General features: G+C 38.0%; 1 protein-coding gene across 1 annotated transcript in view; it reads right to left on the bottom strand.

Annotated features, from left to right (window-relative positions):
• med12 (mediator complex subunit 12) overlaps positions 1 to 18519 on the bottom strand; it is a 47812-nt gene extending 29293 nt beyond the window's left edge. Inside the window, exons 1-20 of the mRNA XM_016573875.1 lie at positions 18306 to 18519; positions 17263 to 17367; positions 14313 to 14504; positions 13555 to 13714; positions 13201 to 13376; positions 12222 to 12332; positions 9890 to 10162; positions 9648 to 9794; positions 9459 to 9558; positions 9240 to 9376; positions 8409 to 8540; positions 8191 to 8317; positions 8089 to 8108; positions 6918 to 7062; positions 6242 to 6360; positions 4445 to 4588; positions 3658 to 3821; positions 2471 to 2602; positions 2148 to 2375; positions 1210 to 1354 (exon numbers count right to left, since the gene is read on the bottom strand). Of these exons, the coding sequence (XP_016429361.1) occupies positions 1210 to 1354; positions 2148 to 2375; positions 2471 to 2602; positions 3658 to 3821; positions 4445 to 4588; positions 6242 to 6360; positions 6918 to 7062; positions 8089 to 8108; positions 8191 to 8317; positions 8409 to 8540; positions 9240 to 9376; positions 9459 to 9558; positions 9648 to 9794; positions 9890 to 10162; positions 12222 to 12332; positions 13201 to 13376; positions 13555 to 13714; positions 14313 to 14504; positions 17263 to 17367; positions 18306 to 18407 (2859 nt within the window). The 5' untranslated portion in view covers positions 18408 to 18519. The remainder of the gene's footprint in view (positions 1 to 1209; positions 1355 to 2147; positions 2376 to 2470; positions 2603 to 3657; positions 3822 to 4444; positions 4589 to 6241; positions 6361 to 6917; positions 7063 to 8088; positions 8109 to 8190; positions 8318 to 8408; positions 8541 to 9239; positions 9377 to 9458; positions 9559 to 9647; positions 9795 to 9889; positions 10163 to 12221; positions 12333 to 13200; positions 13377 to 13554; positions 13715 to 14312; positions 14505 to 17262; positions 17368 to 18305) is intronic.
• Between the last annotated feature and the right edge of the window lie 280 nt (positions 18520 to 18799).

Raw genomic sequence — 18799 nt, 5'->3', positions numbered from 1 at the left:
TCGCTGACCCTAGTTACCTGTGGTTGGCCGTGCGTCACTCAGAACACAACAGGCCAATCAGAAGAGAGGCTCATGAATATTAATTAGACAGGCCAAAATCGACCTGTTCTCAGCAGAGCTCCTGAGAGAGGAGCTGTAAAAACATATTGAGATGGTTTTTGGTACTTATACCGCAAATATATATTCTTAAGGACATCAAAACCTCAAATAAAACTTCAGAAAGGTGGGACCTTTAAAGCATCAAATAATGATGTGAAACGCGGATGTTTTGCATGTCTAAAGCATATAAAGTGAATAAACTAGTCTTCATCAGCTCACCTTTTTACATAAACAATGAGAAACCATAAAAATTTCCATTTGGCCCTTCATTTGTGTGTTCGGTTCATGCATGTGAATATCAGCGGCTCGTCGGTCTTCGGTCCGAGTCGAACTGTTTCCTCAGTTCAGTGTCTGCTGGAGGAACTGAAGCGTTGAATGATTCATTCATCACAGGATCAGATACCCCGCTATTTCTGCTAATTTCCAGTCGTAGTGACTGTCAGGCGTCTGTTAGTGAGTTTTGATTCAGTAACTTGTAGATTTGTGCTGCTCGAGCCACGAACGGTTCAGTGTGATTTGGTGAACTGGTTCAACTAGTTCACCAAAAAGAACCAGTTCAAAAGAATGATTCATTTGTGAACCAGACATCACTCCGGACCGACTGTCCGAGGCTCTGGATTTCAGGTAATAATGTTGTAAATAATGTTCAGTTTCTTGCACAGACTGATCGTTTCACTTCATAAGACCTCAATATATCGTCAGGAGCCACGGGTATTAATTTTGTGTTCATTGATATGCTTTTTTTATTCTAAAAACGAGCAGTCGCTGACTTGCATTTTATGAATCACAAAGGTTCACCGTTTCAACTAAAAATCTTCTTTACTGTTCTGCTGTAGAAAAAAAGTCACCAACATCTTGGAAGACCTGAGGGTTAAATCATCTACACGCTTCACCACTCATCCATCGACTTCTAGCTGAAGAGTAACTCTTCTAGTCATTCTATGGCAACCTTGATAATCCACAAAAATGTATCTTTGTGGTTGTTTTAGTGCATGTTTTTTTGGAACATGTTTTAGTCAGATCATTTGCACAAATATGCTTCAAATACCAAATGAGATCACATGGCTACAACATGTTAGCGGTCAATGCAACAGATGAAAGCTGACTCACGTCAACGTTGCAGAGCAGATCGTTGAAGCCGCAGTTGCCGTTGTTGGAGGAGCAGCAGAGAGCCTTGAGCACTCCTAACCACTCAGCGCTGAGAGAGCGACAGTACGCCGTCAGCTCCGCGCACAGGATCCCGATATCATTCACCCTGAAACAAACCACACAGCATTTGCTCACCGCAGGAGAAGCTACAGATGCCATGCAGCTGTTCTGCTATTGGAGAATTATGCGACAGGACTCAGGGCAGTGTTTACATTAATCACATCGGTCATTTTTGTGATAGCAATACATTTTAATAAATATATTTTACTTAGCCATGAAGTTTACTAAAGACTAATTAGACAATTTTTGTCTTGAAGTGTTAAAGACAGATGTTAATCTATTCTACAATTTAAACTTCGATAGTAAAATGTAAAAAAAATAAAAATCATAAAAGAATCTTTAGTTGTTTATTGCTACCATAAACTGCCTACAGGCTAATTAACTGGAATATTTCACAGTTTGATTATTACTGATTAACTGATAATTATTAACTGAACACTGGTCTGTTTTCTCATATTGATGTTTTATCAAAAAGTAAAGGCTTATTTCTCAAATTCAGTGTTATTTATATTATGTTATATAATTATATAATATTAAAATATTAATGTTTAATAATATTACTTGTATACTACTTTTAATAATATTCAGAATTAGCTTTTATTTTTAGTTATTTCATTTAGTTATATTATTATTTTAGTATTTTCAGTTTTCATTTTAATTAGTTTAATGTGCATTTGTCAATTTTTAATTACTATTTGGGTTTCGTTTTAATTTGAGTTCTGTTGACAGTACAACATTTCTAATTTTTGTTTCGTTTTTCGTCTAATACTTATACATTTCGTCTAATACATTTATAATGAACCTGCTCAAAACATAAATCGACAGAATTAGATGCTAACCTCTCGGGATCACGGTGGTCCACGCACACGTCCATGAGCACGTTACACACGAAGCTGTATCGGTTAGCTGGGCTGTCATTGAGGATCTTTCCCACCATGGAGTGGTTGAGGTTGTGCGCGGTAGGATTAGCGATAGCGTCGATCATGAACACCTGATCCCACAGCATGTTGGAGTCTGATGGGTCGATGTTATAGTAGATGGAATTCTTCACCTTTGAGCAGAACTCACTGTGGGAATTCACACGAAAAACAGACACCATTAGAGACCAGGAATATGGGGAAACACTTAAAAAAAAAAAATTGTATGGATTCGTTGCTCTTACCTGAAAATCTCTCCAAACTTGCTCTTCAGGTGACTGCAGGAGGTATAGAGGTCGTAGAGATAGGCCAGGATACAGCGTTCAGCTGAGGAACAGTCTGCAGGGTTCACGCCAGACTTGACTACAATCCTCAGCCTGCCGAGAATGATACGAGATATTCATCATTGTCCAAAAAGGGATAGTTCACCCTAAAATGAAAATTTGCGGTTACTCACCCTCATGTAGATGTAGATGACTTTTTTTCTTCAGCAGAACAGTAATGAAGATATTTAGCTGAAACTGTGGTCCTTGGTGATTCATGAAATACAAGTCAGCGGCTGCCCGTTTTTGAAAATTAAAAAGCATATCAAGGAACACAAAATTAACACCCATGGCTCCTGACGATATATTGAGGTCTTATGAAGCGAAATGATCGGTCTGTGCAAGAAACTGAACATTATTTAAAACATTATTACCTGAAATCCAGAGCCTCGGGCAAACGGGGAAGATTATTTTCTGTGAACTGGTTCTTTCGGACAGTTTGTTTCAACGAACTGGTTCAATTCACTAGTTCATTTACGTAATCACGCAATGATGTCACATATACACAATTAAATTATTAAAGCACCCAATAATGATGTGAAATGTGGATGTTTTACGTGCGTCTGTTAGTGAGTTTTGATTGAGTAACTTGTAGATCTGTGCTGCTCGAGCTGTGAACTGTTTCAGATGCTTCAGTCCGTTTTTGGTGAACTGGTTCAAGTAATTCACTAAAAAGAACCGGTTCAAAAGAATGACTCGCTCATGAACCGGACATCACTCCGGACCGTTTGTCCGAGGCTCTGGATTTCAGGTAATAATGTTGTATATAATGTTCAGTTTCTTGCACAGACCGATCGTTTCGCTTCATAAGACCTCAATATATCGTCAGGAGCCACAGTGATTCATTCTGTGTTCTTTGATATGCTTTTTTATTCTAAAAAACGGGCAGCCGCTGACTTGTATTTTATGAATCACCAAGGACCACGATTTCAGCTAAAAATCTTCTTTACTCTTCTACTGAAGAAAAAACAGTCACCTACATCTTGGATGGCCTGAGAGGGAGTAAATTAACAGCCAATTTTCATTTTTGGGTGAACTATCCCTTTAACATCATTCCAAAAGCTGTGATTGCACTGTCAAATCGATTGGTAGACATGAACATGACGTACCCATCGAAGACCTGTGCGGTCTGGTCAGGGTTGAGGATGAGGCAGGAGTGGTATCTCCGCAGAACGGCCACGATACACAGACAAAGACCTGTAGTGTAACTGCCTGCCAGGTTGGAGGACTTCAGCAGGAGTTCTGCTTCCACCAGACTCAACTCATTCAGCAGCTGCATGACACAACACACGCTGGAGTTAATCACTGATGGACAATGTAATAATGCTTTTCTTTTACAAGCATGTATGAAGTGAGGGAGAACATCTATAAATTGGAACTGGTTTTTAGTTTTATTATAGCCGATCTCTATTCCAGAATTGCACACAAACCACATTGCAATCATTTCCCAAAATGTAATTTGTGTGTAATTTTTATGAAGTCTGTAAAGAGGAGAAAATACTGATCAAGCTCACTTTTTGTGATGTTCACAATATAGGAAGACAATTATGTTGTAGTTTAAAAGAATGCATCTCTGAGAGGAACTGACCGTCTTCAGAAATGTTTCGATGGCATTTTCTTTTCCTCTTAACTCCATATAATGCATATTAAAGTAGTGTTTATAAGCTCAGCTATTTTGTTTACAGCGGTAACCAAGGAGATTCTATATCATTCAGTCCGTCTGCTGTTTTGTGCAGGTGTCTCTGTTCAAAATAAGTGAAAAAATTAATTTCTGGTTGTACCGAAATCATATGGAACAGTGACCTCAAAAACGAGGTATGTGACTTCTGTGCACCATTACACCCCTAACTCATACGACCCCAAACAGAGATGATATTTTGGGATCAGCTGTCATACCTGTATAGCAAAGTCAATGAGGCCACTTATATTGAGCGAATACTCCATGAGGTCAAAGATGAACTGGATGTGTTGGACCAGTGGGAGGTGATAGGACATCCCTAAGGCAAAGCTGGTGATCTGTTCCAGAACATTCCTGGACACCTGTGAGAACCCAAACACACCATCTGAATGACGTCTGAACACTAATGAGATTTGGAGAAGGTCAGGATTTACAGTGAATTTAAATCAGTAGGCTTGGATACGCTACACAGATTTTGCCCAGATTTACAGTCTGGATGCTGGAAATTCAGAGCCGGTCTGCAGAAATTGGGCAGATGGAATTGACTTATTTTGCAGAAAACCATGCCATGATGGGCACAGACTCTTGACTGATGATTACATCCAATTGGAGAAGATCAAACATGTTTGACATTTTGAAATTATTTTAGAATAATGCATCTCCTAGCAATGAGGTAATATGTGATTCTGCTGCGTTGAGAATGACTAGAAAGCCTGGTTGTGTGATCCTCAGTTGTTTAGTGTGCGATTCCTAGATTTTCCTCAGTAACCATTACAAAGTTGGCCAGTGTTATGATGCCTAATGTTTTAAAAATGGCACAGAATTTAACATCGGTGTAGTTTATTCAGGCTTCAGTGCAGTTTAGGCAATCCTTACAGAGCTCATTGACATACAGAACTCTTAAAGGCACAGTAGCAAAAACAACCTGTTAAGGTGTAGTCACAGCTTCCATAATTTGCTAAATTTTGCAGGCAGAGTCCAGTCATTTCAGTAGGGATCCATGAAATTGGGATTTTCATTGTGAGGCCAAATCTTTTCCCCAAACAGATTTTGCTTGCGTTAAGAAATGGAAAGCCACTTTATACAGTTCGCCAGTTCTTTTTCGTGGACAAAAACACACAAAACTCTATCAAAATGGCCATTTTTGGCGGGTGACCTTGCAAACACAGTCACAAAATCCTAAATGACTGTAAAAGAGTTGAGAGAAAATCGGATGCGTGTCAGACCTGCGTCATTTGCATCAGGTTTAAAGAGACAGCGCTGCTTTTAAACTGAAACCTGCTGCAATCATTGATGTAAAGAACATCAATGATTGCAGCATCAATTATTGTCGAGCCTATGGCCTAATTTTAATTAAAAATACTAAAATACAATTTTAACGATGAACACTTAAAGAGATACTGTAGCACGTTACAAAGATTTAACTCGTTAATATTATAGTTATTGCATTAGCTGTACCACTAACCAGCCCACTGCATCTCATGTTTTTAAATGAAGAAAGTACTCTTTGTGATTGGTTTTCGGTCCTTTGTATTAAACTATACATACATACATGATGCTGTTTTGTTTCTAATCATTTAAGCAACTTAATTATATATGGTTTATAAACATTAATTTAAAAATTATGCACTTCTTTTTCCAAAGAGTCGTGTTATTTTATTGCTTTGAATAAACGTGCATTAGTGATATTTTGCTCGATGCGCCCTCTTGTGGCCTCAAGAGAGAAGCCAAAAGCTTTTTTCCCCCTAACTGAAATTATGCCTTTTAAATTCGAATATTGATCATATTTAAGTACAAAATTCAAATTTAGATTTTCAGCCATTTTGACAGCCCTAGTATAGAGTAAGATTTGTGGAAACGTAAATGATAAAAATCAGGCTGTGCCAAAATTAGTGGACAGTGCTGATGAGAAAAATTACATCACATGCACTGTCTGCAAAATGGTGAAAAGTATATTTTGGTTTAAGACAAAAAAATGCAGGTCACAGCAGTTAATCGATGCAAGTCAGGCTGACCTGAGAGGTGACCTGGTGCTGGTCAAAGTGTGAGAGGTGCTGGAATTTAGAGAAAATGTCTTCAGCGGTGGGAAAGGCCTCAGGTTTACTCCTCTTCCTCTTCTGACCTTCCTCACCTCCTGAGGAAAGAAAACAAAAGACAAAAATCAACGATTATACAGCACACATGCACGAGAGTGAGCCCTAACAGGATTTCAATAAGATGAAAAGCGGAGATCGCTATCAAAGTATAAAGTGCCCTCATCCAGCATCCATCAGTCAACCGGCTGAGGTCACTCTGTCAAACGCTTTTTCAGATTAAAAGATTAAGAGCTGCCACAGGGTTACGGGTCAGTGTTTTTGTCGTGCTTGAAATAGTAATAGCTGTGGGTTGAGCCGTTTAATGTCAGGACCAAGGCTCAGTCTGCTGCGAGGGGAATAATGGAGGTGTTCAATTACACCTCCATTAAAAAGTGAAAGCAAACGCGGGGCTGCTCTTTCTGACCGAGTCGGCAGCTAAGCTTGAATATAATAAGTCAATGATTGCTATTAGCATTGAAATGGGGCTAGAGCTATGAATAATCAATGACAGCAACTTAAGGATTAATAAATGACTTCTTTGAGTGTACTATTCCTTTAATAATCTTCACAGTTACATTTTCAGATCTGTCGGTTTGAGTCGTGTTCATCGCCGCACCTGTCTCTGCTGTACTCTTGCGGTTGAGAACCTTCAGGATGTCTTTGGTGATCTTCTTGATGGCGTGGCGAGCTTCATCTCGCTGTTTGCCAACCCCATAGAGAACCACCAGACGCTGGTTACACTCGTGACTTGCGCTCTCCTCCTGAACAACAAGCAGTTTAGTCACAATATTAGTCACAGAAACTACTGTTCAAAACTTTGGGATCGGTACGATTTTTTAATGTTTTAAAAACTCAACAAGCCTGCATGTATTCGATCAAAAATACAGTAAAATCTGTTTTATTGTGAAATAGTATTCCAATTTTAAATAACTGTTTTCATTTAAAATGTAATTTATTCTTGTGCTCAAAGCTGAATTTTTTTTAGCATCATTAATCCAATGATCCTTCAGAAATAACTATAATATGCGGATTCTGTGCTCAAGAAACTTTTAATATTATTATTACTATCAATGTTGAAAACAGTTGTGTTTGTGCAAACCTTGATACATTTTTTGATTACTCCAGTCTTCAGTGTCAAACATTATGACATGCTAATTCATAATCAGTGATGGAAGCAGTTTTGCTGCTTAATATTTTTTTGGAACCTGTGACACTTTTGTCAGGATTTTTTGATGAATAAAAAGTTAAAAAGAACAGCATTTATTTAAAATAGAAATATTTTGTAACAATATACAATACTGCTCAAAAGTTTGGGATCAGTAAATTTTTTTCTTTCTTTTTTTTTTTAAAGAAATTAATGCTTTTATTCAGCAAGGATGTGCTAAATTGATACAAAGTGATAGTAAAGACTTCTATTGTTACAAAAGATTTATATTTTAAATAAATGTTGTTCTTTTTAACTTTTATTCATCAGAAAATCCTGACAAAAGTGTCACAGGTTCCAAAAAAATATTAAGCAGCAAAACTGCTTCCATCACTGATTATGAATTAGCATGTCGTCATGTTTGACACTGAAGACTGGAGTAATGATACTAAAAATTCAGCATTGCATCACAGGAATAAATTACATTTTAAAGTATATTAAGAAAGAAAACCGTTATTTAAAATTGCAATAATATTTCACAATATTACAGTTTTTTTCTGTATTTTTGATCAAATAAATGCAGCCTTGATGAGCAGAAGAAACTTCTTTAAAAAAAACAATAAAAATCCTACTGATCCCAAACTTTTGAGCGGCAGTGTATACCTTATTTAAAAGCATAATCCTTCTCTAAAGCAGTTAATGGAACTGGAAAGAAACCCCTAAGGATGCTAAAATATGAACTCACTGAGAACAGGGGCTTGTGTGTCCAGGAACTGCAGTAGGACGTCCTGGAAGACGGGCAGAGTAGCAGCAGAAAGAGACCCTGATGACACAGAGCCCTTCTCATCCACGACCTCCGACTCGCCACACCTCTAAAAACACACACAAGATTACTGTGAAAACTGTGCAGCTGGACATTACAACACCATTTTCATAATGGAAAACAATGGTTCCCAGCAGCACCTCTGCCTCAATCTCCGTCTGCCTCTTCTCCAGGAGTTTGGCCACCACCATGGCTCTATGCGGCCCGGACCTTTTACAGGAAACAGCCCACTCACACAGCAGGGTCACCACCGCATCGTCGTCTGGACTCATCTACAGTGACCAGCACATTACACATCAAACATCAGATCAAGCTAAAACATCTTAGTGCTATATAATTAGTACTATGTAGTTATTACACATTAATTATTACAATAAAGTTGGTGAAGAGCTAAGTATCACAACACTTACTACAGTTAATAACTGTGCTTTATTGGCACACTACTGTTCAAAAATTTTGAGGTTTTCAAAGGTTTTTTTTTTTTTTTTTTTTGGTGTTTCTGAAGTCTTTTGTGCTCGCTAAGGCTGCACCTATTAGATCAAAATTACAGTAAAAACAGTACAACTGTGAAATATAACAATTTAAAATGACTTTTCTATTTTAATATATGTTAAAATGTAATTTATTGCTGTGGTCAAAGCTGAATTTTCAGCATCATTACTCCAGTCTTCAGTGTCACACGATCCTTCAGAAATCATTCTGATATGCTGATTTGCTGCTCAAGAAACATTTCTGATTATTATCAGTGTTGAAAACAGTTGTGCTGGAAGCTGCAAGACTTTTTCAGGATTCTTTGCTGAAAAGAATGAAGATTTATTTGAAACGGAAATATTTTTGTAACGTTCTAAAAGTCTTTAGTGTCACTTCTGATCAATTGAATCTGTCCTTGCGGAGTAAAATTGTTAATTTCTTACTGTGACCCCAATCCTTTGAAATTCAGTGGGATCCCATAACAACAAATAAACCTTTACCTCGTGTCCGTCTTTGCTCTGTCCCGAGCCAAAGATCCGGTTATACAGCGAATCCAGGGAATTGCTGAAGTCAGACTTCTCAAAGCTGTGGTTGTCCAAAACCTCCAATGTATGCAGAACCCGGCTGATGGTGAAACCTACCGGACACACCACGGATCCTATATTATACAAAATAAGTCCTGTCCACACGGAGATGCTGAACACCTCATTCATGCCCACCTGCTGTCGTCTCCTGACACTTGTCGAAGGACCAGCGAAACTCCACCGCCTGTCCTCTCTCTTTGATCTGCTCTTCAATCTCCCTCACCTTGGCACGAACCTGAGAAGCATCACGTTCCTTCAGATTAATTGCTTTGATTAGATGAAGAGCCAGTAGATCAGATCATGTAAAATCCAGCGAAGTCAAACCTGCTGGTTAAAGCTGCTGTTGCCCCCCGGCATGGGCAGGTTAGAGGACGCGATTGGCAAGAGGTCTAATGGCGAGCCGGTCTTATTACGGCTATCTGTCAGAGAGTAGTGCCAGACCAGAGCGCTGGGACAACACAACACGATACTCTAGAGAGGGACAAACAGAACGAGAACAGTGTCAAGAGAAACTCAATGACAGGGATCAGAGAAACGCAGCTGGAGTGACTCATATGTGGCAGTACCTGCAGCATGCAGCTGAGTCCGAACACCACGGGCCTGTGCTGGGGGCAGATGTAGAAGTCTGTGAAGGGGGTTTGGGGCTGGTTGCCCCCTGCAGGCTGGGAGGTTGGGGTGGAGGGCAGAGCGTTCCCTTGCTGTGCTGAAATGACGTGGGCCGGGTGTCCGCCTGGGCCTGGTCCAAGACTGCCATCGCTCAGCAGCAGATTGAGCCGGCGTGTGCAGAAATATGCCAGCCGTCTAGATAAATAGGCTGACTGCACAAACTCTCCCGAGTACTGAACGAAATAAAGACAGGGTCAAAATAATCACACTGCATTCAGATAACGACCTTGTCAAGACACACTCATTCCTTTATGGCTTCTCTGTCCTGATTTTGGGAGAAAAATCTGCAGAAATCTCTGGTAAGATTGTGTTAAACTAAGCTGAAAGTATTATACTTTTATCGTTTAATTTAATTTATGCATTTAGCAGACGCTTTTATCCAAAGCGACTTACAGTGCATTCAGGCTATACATTTTTTACCAGTATGTGTGTTCCCTGGGAATCGAACCCATGACCTTTTGCGCTGCTAATGCAATGCTCTACCACTGAGCCACAGGAACATTCTGTTTCTATTCAGAACATACATCGTTTATATTTGTTTGGGTAAAACCGGGTTAAAATGTGACCACATTTGGTTTTCAACCACTGAAAATGGATAAAATTCAACAAAGTGGACATTGAGTCAGACTGGGCAGTATGGAGATATTTTTAATACTACTTGTAAAACTTTGGAAAAAGAATATTTATGGCACTTGGACAAGTATGTACAATGCAAATGTTTTGATAGAGGGAAACAAGTTACATATGTGACCCGTGCTGGCAAAATGAGTGGGAATGCTGCTAATTTTGAGCTACAGGAAAAAAAGTGAAAAATGTCGATTTTAGTCAAATTTGAGGTTTTCACAAAAATGAGTTCATTAAACCATCATCTAGCGATCCCAATGCTCCAAATAGTACCTTTCTCCCCTCGCTTCTCACGCTGACTGTCATCCGAAACGCGTGCGCAAAGGTGCTTCTGATTGCGCGCAATCCGATAAACATACACAGAATTACAGTATTCATGCAAACATAATCTGTTACATTTTATGTGAACGTTTGGGGAACTGTTGGGGGAAAACATCTGATGTGTAACATTATATTTTAGATCCGTGCATTACAGTAGGTCTTAACATAGAATAAAAATAAAACTATTTCATTTTTGATAAATTGCTCATTGCGACTCATTTTGCCAGCGCAGGTCACATTTATAGTTTCAAGATTATTTGTTCTTCAGACATTTCTCTTTAAAAGAAAAAAACATCAGCTGAACGCAAAGTGAAACCACATTTGGTTTCTAGCCACACAAAATGTGTACAATTTAACAATTTACTCCTGAAGCCATATTGAGACTCCAATATCGTTGGAACGGAACCATAGAGGGCCTTAAAAATGAAGATGACAAAAGGAAAGTTTGTTAAGACCCAAAATCTAAAAGGACATTAAGATATCTTCGGAAGAATTTACTTCTTGAGTCACAGACATGCAAACTTTGGAGAAAAAAACTTGGAAAGTGCTTTTTGAACGATCACCATTGGCACATAATGCAACAAAGATTGATAAAGTCAACAGATTTTACTAACAGGCCTACCAATCTCCGTGTAAAAGTAATATAATGATGCTGCCATCTGTATGAAATCATTTTTACCCTCCTGTAATTTGCCTCTGGATCTCAGGTGAAAATTGTCATTTTGACCCTCCTCTACAAAATAGTGGATTATTCAGTAAATATACATGGATGACATTTAATATTTTGGCTTTTTTCTTCATGTATGCATGCATTTCTTTCACCAGAAAAAAATATTAACAAAATCAATAATTTGAGCTGGGACCTCTGATTGAGTTGACACGGAATGACCCATTAAACATTAACTGAAGTAAATAAAATAAACAAATTTAAAACTATTTTATTACAGCTAGTTGCCAAATCAAAACTTCTAATTTTTAAGTACTAAAATAACTAAAACTACATAAATTAAAAATAAAACCTAAAATGTAATAAAAACACTATATATATATATATTTAAAAAAACAATAAAAATGACAAAAATACCAAAACTTTAACTAAAAATGTAATTGAAAACAGAAAAAATCTAAATAAAATCAAATTCAAGATATAATTAATAAACTAGCATACCAACGATACTAAAATATCAGTCCAATAAACACTTCTGAAATGTCTAAATTTAGCTGACATATGTAATCAAATGAAACACAAAGGGACAGTGAATGTGCAGATCTGCTGCATTAACTGACCTGTAACAGGAGCGGCAGCAGGAATCGCAGAAGCTCGTCCTCGCCAGGTCTGATCTTCTCAAAACACTCCAGCACCCAGGTGAGGAACTCATGTCTGTCTAACATGCCATCCTGTTACACATGTGCACATACACACAATAAACAATCCCATCAACACATACAACAAAAACACTCCCCTTTGGCTAAAGACTTATAAATGGTCACAGCAGGCAGTACATTTCATTACACCAAATACACAAAATAATGTTCTTTTTAGCAACATCATATGACCCCTTTAAGAAATTAATTATTTTATTCAGCAAGGATGCATTAAATTGACCAAAAGCAACAGTGAAGACATTTGTAATGTTATAAAAGATTTGTGTTTCAAATAAATGCTGTTCTTTTAAACTGTCTTTTCAAAGAATCCAGAAAAAAAGTATCACAGTTTGCACAAATAAATGTGTTTTGAGCAGCAAATCAGCATATCAGAATGATTTCTGAAGGATCATGTGACACTGAAGACTGGAGTAATGATGCTGAAAATACAGCTTTGATCACAGAAATAAATTACAGTTTAAAATATATTACAATAATAAACAGTTATTTTAAATTGTAATAATATTTCATAATACTGCTGTATTTTTGATCAAATAAATGCAGCCTTGGTGAGCTGAAGAGACTTCTTTCAAAAACAGAAATCTTCCCAACCCCAAACTTTTACATGGTGGCGTATATATAATAGGTGAGGTGACTTTCAATGAATGGACAAAAATAATGAGAGCGTATTTAGAAATATCTTCATTTGTGTTCCAAAAATAAACAAACATTATGGGTTTGGAATGACGAGGGTGAGTAAATGATGAAATTGTTATTTTTGGGTGAACTATCCCTTTGAAAACGTAATCTTTGTGGGACATAACTCCATGTTTCTAGTTGACAGCCCTCTGTATTAAGAGACAGCTGCACTGCATCTGTAAATAAAAAAGGGCTCACCTACCTGAAACATGAACATGGCCAGCTTCTCGTTGTACTCCCACTGTTTCATGGCGGTTTCCACCTCAGCAGGAGGAGCGGGCAGAGGAGACCCGCAGCCCTGGCTGGGAGACTGTCTGTAAAACTCTGCCACCTTCTGCAGCTGCTCCCACAGGTATTTAGTAATTATCTGAGTCCATTCTGCAGAAGCCAGATAAAGCCAGTGAGGCATTGCAGCACAAAGCCCAATTACACAGCACAACAACAGAGGACATTTTATCTTCATTCCCAGATTAAACGAGGACAGTGTTGCATGTTCGATAGAGCCAAATTACTACACGAGCATATAAAGTAGAGCGTGTACAATACCCATACTAACCTATGCAGGGGTCAATGACATGCCTCTTCTTCACCTTGGTTTCGGTTATGGCAGCGTGATACGCACACGTCATTTTAATCATCCAAGCAGATCGCATCACCGGCACACAGTACTTGGCAAGGTAGCCAAACACTTCCTCTTTCTTGCTGAAGATGGGAACCTAGTGCACACACACAGCAATGAGACTAATGCAAAACCTAAAGGATTAGTTCACTTCCAGAATAAAAATCTCCTGATAATTTACTCACCCCCGTGATATCAAAGATGTTCATGTCTTTCTGTCTTCAGTCGCTAAGAAAGGCTTTTGAGGAAAACATTCCAGGATTTTTCTCCATATAATGGACTTCAATGGGGACCCAATGGGTTGAACAAATTGCGGAATGGTGCACAACGTGCTGAAGGTCCAAATTGCAGTTTCAGTGCAGCTTCAAAGAGCTCTACACGATCCCAGCCGAGGAATAAGGCTCTTATCTAGCGAAACCATCGCTCATTTAAACATTTTTTAAAAATGTATATACTTTTTAAACCACAAATGCACATCTTGCACTAGCTCCGCGATGCGCGTCCACAAATTCTCGCATTACATAATCACGTCAAAACAATCTGACATCGTTGTTTTACCTTTTTTTGTAAAGGACATTTGACTTTCTTTGCACGTTCACTTTGTAAACACTGGGTGTGTGCTGTTAACAGCATGTTCTGTATCTACATAAGCGCTCTGTTCAGAGTTTACAAACCGCAGCATGGCAAAAGCGAACCTTTTTAGCGAGCTGAGTTAAGGGTTTAGTCCCGGCCAAGTCTGTGAACCAGTTATTAATGGAGCTCTGCGACCGCGCTGTGACGAGCCAGAAGTTGTCCTTCTGATTGACCTGCGGCTTCCTCTTGCCAATGTCTGGAAATGTGTTGCAGCGTAACTTCTCCGCAATGATGCTGCTGAAGTTTGAGCTGATCTGAAAAGCAGAAGGTAACAGGAATGCCAAAGGTAAATGAATGAGCTTGGCTGGTTGATGTTTTAACACCACGCCAGGTTCCTTGGCTATTTTCATGGTGAGTAACAAGTTGAAACAGTATAAAAGAGCAATTTAAAAACCCACGTCAGGTTTGGAACAAAAATGGATTCAGGGTCGACTTTGCCTTCGAGTGTTTGAGGAGTAAAATAATTTCCTGAGAGAACTTAAACCAGCACAGTGGATATTCATTTGATATTGAGAACTTGTGTTGAGAACTAGTTTCTTTTATATACATTTATCCATTCATTCATTCATTCATAATCATTAATTTTATTGTTCCATTTACCGTAAAACTTCAAATAATAGCCGAGTCCCAAATAGACGCCTGTCTCTTTTAAACGCCTGGTGTGACGACAGGTTTGGGTAAATAAAGGCCGGTCTCAAATGGGTAAATAGAAGCCCGGGCTATTATTTGAAGTTTTACGGTAACCATATAATCACTTATAATAATCATTTAAACCAGGGGTCTCTAAACTCGGTCCTGCAGAGTTTAGCTCCAACTGTCCTGGAAGTTTCTAGTATACCTAGTAAGACCTTGATTAGCTGGTTTAAGCGTGTTTGATTAGGGTTGGAGCTAAACTCTGCAGGACACCGGCCCTCCAGGCCCCTGATTTAAATCATTTATATACTTGTTTTATTGATTCATTCATTGATTAGTCATTTATTTTATTTTTGTATTATTTTCCATTGTTGTTTAATCTTATTGTGTGGTTTTAAAGGGGTCATATGACGTTGCTCAAAAGAACATTATTTTGTGTATTTAGCTTGTAACACTCCAAAGAGAAAGGAAAAGTTGAAATCGCATCATATGACCCCTTTAAGGGTTATTTGTCTTCACGAGTAAAGATATAAGAGAATGTCTCAATTTCAAGGTTGGATGTTGGTTTTTAACAGGACGTTGCTATTGCTTGTTGTGGTATAACACTCGTTGCATTTGTGCTGCTCAGATGAAGTCTGAGCATTGAAACACGAAACTAAGATTATTCAATAAACTGCTCTTCTCTGGCTTTACTCAGTCAACTTCTTAGCTGATAGAAGATTATTACAGTTTTGGGTACTAGACAAGACTTGCTGCTAACAGGTTTTTGGTATCAGAAAACTAAAAAATAGTGTATTTTCTCTCTCTCTCTCTCTCTCTATATATATATATATATAGTATAGCACATACTGATTTATTAACTCTTCTGAAGTCAAAAAATGAGTATTGTGTTGTCTAAAAATGAATATAAACATGTCTGAAAACATGCCATCTTTTTGTTATTTTGACCAATTGTCGCCTACACTCTTAAAAATAAAGGTGCTTAAAAGCTTCAAAGCGCTGCCATAGAAGAACCATTTTTGGTTCCACAAAGAACCATTCAGACAAAGGTTCTTTAAAGAACCATCTCTTTCTTACCTTTTTATAATCTGAAGAACCTTCTTTCACCACAAAGAAGCTTTTGTGAAACAGAAAGGTTCTTCAGATGTTAAAGGTTCTTGATGGAACCATTTAGACAAAAAGGTTCTTCTATGGCATCGTGAAGCACCTTTATTTTTAAGAGTGTATTGGCGGTTTTATTTTTAAATCTACAAGTATCACCTTGATTTCACATAATTTATTGCTTTATTTATTATATTAATAATACACTTAATGGAATGTTAAGAATATGATATACAACATGACATAAGATACAATTAATAAGGATAGAAAATATTTGCCTCAATAAAGGTAAAAAAAAAGCACCTTTAAATCTATTTAAGGGGGCAAATTGTCCTTTAATAGAAAAGGTGTGACTGCGGTCTAAGTGGAAGAGCGGAGGTATGCAGAAGAATGTTAAATGCCCCAGGGGGTGCGCCGCTGTAAAAAGTTTGAGAACCACTGCTCTAAATGACAACATTTTTATTTAAAATGTCTTAGGTCATTTACAGAATAAAACAAAAATTGTGTTACTCAAACACATAATTATAAATCCAGAGAAACTGAGAACTTTCAAGTGTTCTCTTCATTTTTTCCATAGCTGTATATATATGATTTTACCCACAGTAATGTCAAATGCATATTGTTTGTTTTTGATACATTGCTCTTATTCATTTTGCCATTTGTTGTTGATGCAAGATACTAGGGCTGTGCGATATTGAAGAAAAATGCGATATGCGATACGATAATGCTTAAAGTGCCACATGCTCAGATGAAACAGTTTTACTCAGCTGTTGCTGAGTCAGTTCTGTGAACTTCTATAACTATCTTGTGTCAAATATATATGGTTATTTTGCATGCATGTATGTATGTATCAAGAGCTCCTGTAAAACCACAACAATGTCATTTTAACATGAGTTTAGGAACTGAATAATAAAAAGGAAAAATACAACACTGCTTAGTATTTACTCTATGAATTCGATATGCACTGATTCTTATTTAAGCTACAAAAGTTATTTAGGTAAGAGCAGTGAGTGATTATTTCTTTGTCTTTTGTTCATGGCCCTAAATATTGCAAGCCGTAGCGATATTCATATTGCGATATTTCGATATATTGCACAGCCCTACAAGATACTATGGAAGTTTTCAAATCTGAGGGTGGTATGTAAACATTTTCAATATCTGTGTCCAGATATCCGACAAAAACAGATAAAGTTCTGCGTTTCCAAAAACCTGTAAAAGAATGAGGATTTGACTGATAAAACACATGTATGCAGATAACCTCTGCACTGATAACCTTACCTTTGAAGGGTTGAAATTGACATTTTTAGCGCTGCCATGCTCATCGCCTGAAACAGCTGGCTGGTTGTTAAATCCTTGCTTGACGTTCAATGCCGTCAACTCATCCTAACCAACGAGAGAGATTTGTTACTAAATGCCTCATGCATGCATATCTCATTTTCATTTCAGTGTGTGCTGGAGAGTTAATCAAACACCAGAGAACGACAATCACTCATTCATCCAAACCAGTTTTCAAAATGCATCAAGACAACAAACACTGCATTCAGACAGAAAAACCTGCAGGTGCAATTATAAGACTTCACATGCAATGCTAACAAATAATAAGACTCATGATGCACTCCACATAATGAAAAAGAGATATTCAAATATACTTTCATATTCATTTTCTGTTTCTTCAATTTGCTGACAACTGAGACTGTTTCTAGCTAGAAAGGCATTGTAGGCATCATATGCACGTATATTTTTTGCATGCATAGATCATCAATGTACACAATTCTTAAGGAACCCGTGATGCCCAGAAATGTTGCCTAGCTAGACAAGCTTGCTAGGTTTTAAAACGCATCCACGATAAACACATCAATTCAGTAGAAGTTGTCAACAAACATAAACATCCCGACAGCAGTAACAGGCTACTAGGACTGTTTACATCTCAAGTATTTATTTGCAATTAACACAGCTTTTATTGCTTTCTTAAAATACATAAAATAATGATAATAACGTTTGTAGATTTCACGAGGCCCTTTTTAAAGGAGCGATGAAAGCAGCTTTAAATAAAAAGCTCGATAAATACAGATTTTAAAGCCGAGTTAAACCAATAAAATGATCCCTTTTCTCTCTGTAACCATCTGCAATCCCAACCAAAGATGAAGACCGAAATCATTTGAGGCATAAATTATGTTTTTCTGTCTCGGTTCAGCTAACCGAGCCGTTGGTTTCATTGTTATTGGCCGTTAGGTGAAAGCAGGGCCTGCTCTCAAAACACGCTTTAATTCGCTATTTATATATTTAATGTCGCTACAGAGGAAGAGGGAAAGTCGTCTAACCTCCTTTTGCTTCGGGTCCTGCGGATAAACGTCCGGAGGACCGAGTCTGGGCCGTTTGAGAGGCCTGTGTTCGTAGCTCAGAATGCCGAAGGCAGCCATCATCCCCGCGGCATGTCAGCCGGTGTGTGGCCGATCCTGAGCGCTGCTTCTGCGGCTAGAGCTCCGCTGCTTCCCCGCTGCTTCCGCTCCGGCGAGAATGATGGGTAAACACGAGACAACATAAGAGTCCCTCCAGCACAACAAATGGAGCTTCTTTGATGGATTTTACTTTCTCGCAGCGTCGTTGTGGTTAATTTGTTTTGTGTTGTGTTTTTGGAAGTGAGTTCCATGGAATCATCAATAATTTTTCGTAGTACATAATGTTTATATAACGTTTTTCTTTATATAATGTATGCCATATAAAAAAAAAAAAAGTCCAAACAGTTTAAATACTAGTGCTGTCAAACGATTAATCGCATCCAAAATAAACGTTTTTATTTACATAATATATGTGC

The sequence above is a fragment of the Sinocyclocheilus rhinocerous genome, unplaced genomic scaffold, assembly GCF_001515625.1.
Source record: "Sinocyclocheilus rhinocerous isolate Xijiao unplaced genomic scaffold, SAMN03320098_v1.1 scaffold892, whole genome shotgun sequence".
Lineage (NCBI taxonomy): Eukaryota > Metazoa > Chordata > Actinopteri > Cypriniformes > Cyprinidae > Sinocyclocheilus > Sinocyclocheilus rhinocerous.
This window is presented reverse-complemented; position numbering and strand designations above follow the sequence as displayed.